Below are 4,136 nucleotides of genomic sequence, written 5' to 3'. Positions count from 1 at the left end.
TCTGATTATTCTGTTGTGTTCCTTATTGGTGATGTATGAGTATGTGATTAATTTTAAAAATAAATATTTTGATAACCACGTTGGTTTTTTTCAATAGAAAAGTGATGATAAAAGTCTTAGACGACAAGTAAAATGAGAGATAAAATATCAAATAAGAAATTGGATAAAATATGAATAATTAATGTATCACAATTTAATTAGTTAAGTTGACGTGATATAAGTATAACAACACACTATCCATTTTTATTCATTTCTATATTTTCGTTCTCCCTTTTATATTATTTTAAGAAAAGAAAAAAACTTTTTAACGTCTTTAAGACATAGTAGACATATATTGAGATAGATCGTCTTTAAGCTGCAGTGACATATTGAGAGGGATCGAAAGAATAAACATACGGGTAATTAATGTGATTGCAAAATGATTGGCGATATAATGTAAAAAAAGAAAAAAGAAAAAAAAAGGGGACAGTGAAAAATACATGATGTCAGTTGGATGTTTGTAAAATTTGAGTGTCTATAGTCACTCGTTTTTAACTGCCAATTATGAGTGGTAATTTTATTCTATTTTAATAGTTTTATGGAAAATACCAACAACTAGCAAGTTTCTTAAAAATTATTAATTAAAGAATTGATTTTTGTACTTATCAAGATAGTACGTTATAGAGGCCTTTTAAATAAGGGGAGAGACTTATAAAATATACTTTGACTTTCAAGTAAGTAGAAATAATATGTGCATTGATTGTATTCTAAGAGAGAGATTACCTAATATTTGGGTTTTCTTAATCATAAAAAATATAGAAAAAAAGGTAAGTGATATCCACGTTAACTTTTAATAAAAGAAAATGTTATTTTGGCATTAAATTCCTAGATTTATGTATGTTTTTTATTTACTTAATTTCGTTTGTTTAGTGTCTTTAAATATGATAATCAATGTTGAGAGTACTTTATTGTTAAGAGTTTAGATTCTTTTAAGTGTAATTTTTGTTTAATAAAATATTGACCTTTAATTAAAAATAGAGTAGAGAAAATCTAAATAAAGCTTTAAAGAATAAGATGAGATTTTGATGGTGAAAATTTTTTCAAGAAAGAAACTGAGTAAAGATTTAATGCTAAAGGATTCATTCTCTTATATTCAATTCAAAGACTTTTCCCTTCCGTTATATTTTCTAATGAAACTTAATTATAATTTATAATAAAATATTTATTATTTAGTGTGTTTTAATACATTTGTCAATAAGATTATATATATATATACGTTTAAGGAAACCACTAAAATCAGAACATTCAAAAATGTAATCTGTCTTTTTAAATTTAAGGTTTAGGAATTTATAATTACTCATTTGTAAATTTTATGAACCTCAAAAATATTAAGATTTTCAAAAATAATTTCAATATTGTAATCTTTAATTATTAAAAATATAATTTTATTTTTTATACGTCTCTTTATCAGAGGTTAGTATTAGGAAGTCGGCAGGGACGGAGCCAGGATTTCAATACTGGGGGTGCCATATAGGGGGTGCCATATAGTAATATACATATGAGTTTATATTAAAAATATGAGTTTATATTAAAAATAGGGGGTGCCATATAGTAATATATATGTATATAAAAAAAAATTAAAATTGTTGGGGGGGCCGTGGCACCCGTAGGTCCCCCCTTGGCTCCGTCCTTGGAAGTCGGCATATTCCCGACTCCTTAATATCATGACGAAGACTTCTTTAAAGATCTTGACTTTTCGACAAGATCATCTCAAAATTTATGTGAGATAATAAACTTTTAAAGATGACATTTTATATATTTTGACTAATTTTACATATTTGAGAAAATGAGAGGGTGATAAATAAATAGTACTATAGAAAAGAGAAAACGCAAAGAAATTGAAGAGAAATATTAGGGGAATGGGCTCCGATTTTGTAGTTTGTTTGTCTGAAATGATTATCAGTTTCTTTATCATATCAGGATATGCGAAAATGAAATGAAGTTATATGTCAGGTATCACTTATGGCTTATTTCAGTTTGAAAGCAGGAGGACTGAAAATCATATCCTAACAACACAATCCAATTTTGGCGCTCTCTCCATGGAGCACCGTCACACTCACACCTCACAACTATAAAGACAGGCAAAGAGACACAAAAACGTGGACACCACGGTACTTTTCTATAGTCTCACTTAGCCTAGCACTCTCAAAATAACACAAACAAAGAAACAAACCTAAAATAAAACCTTTACTTCCTATTGTTAAATTGTTAAATAATAATAATAATAATACACTCTTCACTCTTCACTCTTCTTCTTCTCTCTCTCTGCAATGTAGGTCGCCGGAGAATGGCAAAGTGTCACCAGAACAACGTCGGATCCGTCGCTCTCGACCACCGCCACTCTGCTAAAAATGACACCGCCGGCGGCCATTTCCGCGTGCTCCGCCGCATGATCTTCGACGCCGTCAGCTGCGGCGGCACCTCTCGCTACCGGTACCGCCAGCGCGGCGGAGAGGAAGATGACGGCGGCGACTTCAGCTCGGCGGCGAGTCACGCAGTGAAGGAGCAGAGGTCGGAGAAACTATCGGATCTGCTGCACGTTGCAGAGAGCGAAACGACGGCGGAGGCGCAGAAGAAGGAAGAGGCATTGGCGGAGCTGAAGCATGTGGTGGCGGAGCTGCGCGGCGAAGACTTCACGAAGCGTCGAATCGCCGCGTCGAGAGTGAGGTCACTCGCGAAGGAAGATTCGGAAGCGAGAGCGGATCTCGCAATGCTCGGAGCAATTCCTCCTCTCGTCGGATTGCTCGATTCGGAAGACGTTGATTCTCAAATTGCCTCGCTCTACGCTTTGCTCAACCTCGGAATCGGCAACGATGCGTACGTTATTTGCGTTTTCGTTCAAAATTTCAAATCACACTGCTCTGTTTTCAGTCCTGCTTTACTTATTTGACATAAATAATTTGTTTATTTAATTATCCGTGAAATTTAATGTTAATTGTTACAGGAACAAAGCGGCTATAGTGAAAACCGGCGCTGTGCACAAGATGCTGAAGCTTATTGAATCGCCTAGTGGTTCTAATTCGTCGGTATCTGAAGCGATTGTTGCGAATTTCCTAGGATTGAGTGCTTTGGATTCGAATAAACCGATAATTGGATCCTCCGGTGCAATACCGTTCCTAGTTAGAACCCTAAAGAATTTAGATGATAGTGAAAGCGCTTCGCAATCGCAAGTGAAGCAAGATGCTCTGCGCGCTTTATATAATCTTTCGATCTGTCAGAGCAACGTTTTGGTGGTTTTGGAAACCGATTTGGTTTGGTTTTTAGTGAACGCGATAGGGGACATGGAAGTGAGTGAGAGGTGTCTCTCGATTCTGAGCAATTTGGTGTCGACGCCGGAGGGCAGAAAGGCTATTAGCGGTGTGAGCCATGCGATTCCGATTTTCATTGATGTGTTGAGTTGGACGGATTCGCCAGAGTGCCAAGAGAAGGCGTCGTACGTTTTGATGGTTATGGCGCACAAAGCGTACGGTGACAGGCGGGTGATGATAGAGGCAGGGATTGTGTCCTCGCTGCTTGAGTTGACGCTCGTGGGTTCCACCTTGGCTCAGAAGAGAGCCTCCAGGATATTGGAGTGTTTGAGGGTCGACAAAGGGAAACAGGTTTCTGGCAGCTACGGTGGAAACTTGGGTGTTTCTGCTCCTATTTGTGGATCTGGCTCTTCCTCCAAGGAGGGTGGTTTGGTTGAGGAGGAAGATGGTGTGATGAGTGATGAAAAGAAAGCGGTGAAGCAATTAGTGCAGCAGAGTTTGCAGAACAATATGATGAAAATTGTTAAGAGGGCCAACTTGCGTCAGGATTTTGTTCCATCTGCCCATTTTGCTTCACTCACTTCCAGTTCCACTTCCAAGAGCCTGCCATTTTGAAAAATCAATGCCTGCATCACATTCATTGTAGTTTCCTGCAGTTTTTGTTCTTGTAGCTATTTCCTAGCACAAATAATAATAATAATAATAATAATATAGTAGATTATATATTATATATTTCTAGTTTAATTATCACGCTTTAGCTATAAGGAGAGATTCCGTGTCTTTGCCGTGAGCGATTTCGTATAAATATGAAAGCTCACTGTCAATAAATTGAAAGTGAGACTTTAATAA

At 36.5% G+C, this 4,136-nt stretch overlaps 1 protein-coding gene across 1 annotated transcript; it reads left to right on the top strand.

The window, feature by feature from the left end:
- Window positions 1–1,991: 1,991 nt before the first annotated feature.
- On the top strand, window positions 1,992–4,136 carry LOC109796776 (U-box domain-containing protein 45). The gene is made up of 3 exons (XM_020356563.3): window positions 1,992–2,150; window positions 2,316–2,856; window positions 2,984–4,136. Exons 2-3 carry the CDS (start codon window positions 2,327–2,329, stop codon window positions 3,900–3,902), a joined length of 1,449 nt encoding a protein of 482 aa, XP_020212152.1. The 5' UTR covers window positions 1,992–2,150; window positions 2,316–2,326; the 3' UTR covers window positions 3,903–4,136.

This window comes from Cajanus cajan, chromosome 6 (assembly GCF_000230855.2).
Source record: "Cajanus cajan strain Asha chromosome 6, NIPB_CcT2T_4, whole genome shotgun sequence".
Classification (NCBI taxonomy): domain Eukaryota; kingdom Viridiplantae; phylum Streptophyta; class Magnoliopsida; order Fabales; family Fabaceae; genus Cajanus; species Cajanus cajan.
Note: the sequence above shows the minus strand (reverse complement) of the source record. Positions and strands in the feature narration are given on the sequence as shown.

Coding starts and splice junctions, on each gene's coding strand:
- LOC109796776 (XM_020356563.3), top strand. CDS start 2,327: ATGGCAAAGTGTCACCAGAACAACGTCGGATCCGTCGCTCTCGACCAC. Junction 2,857..2,983: donor CTCGGAATCGGCAACGATGC/GTACGTTATTTG, acceptor TAATTGTTACAG/GAACAAAGCGGCTATAGTGA.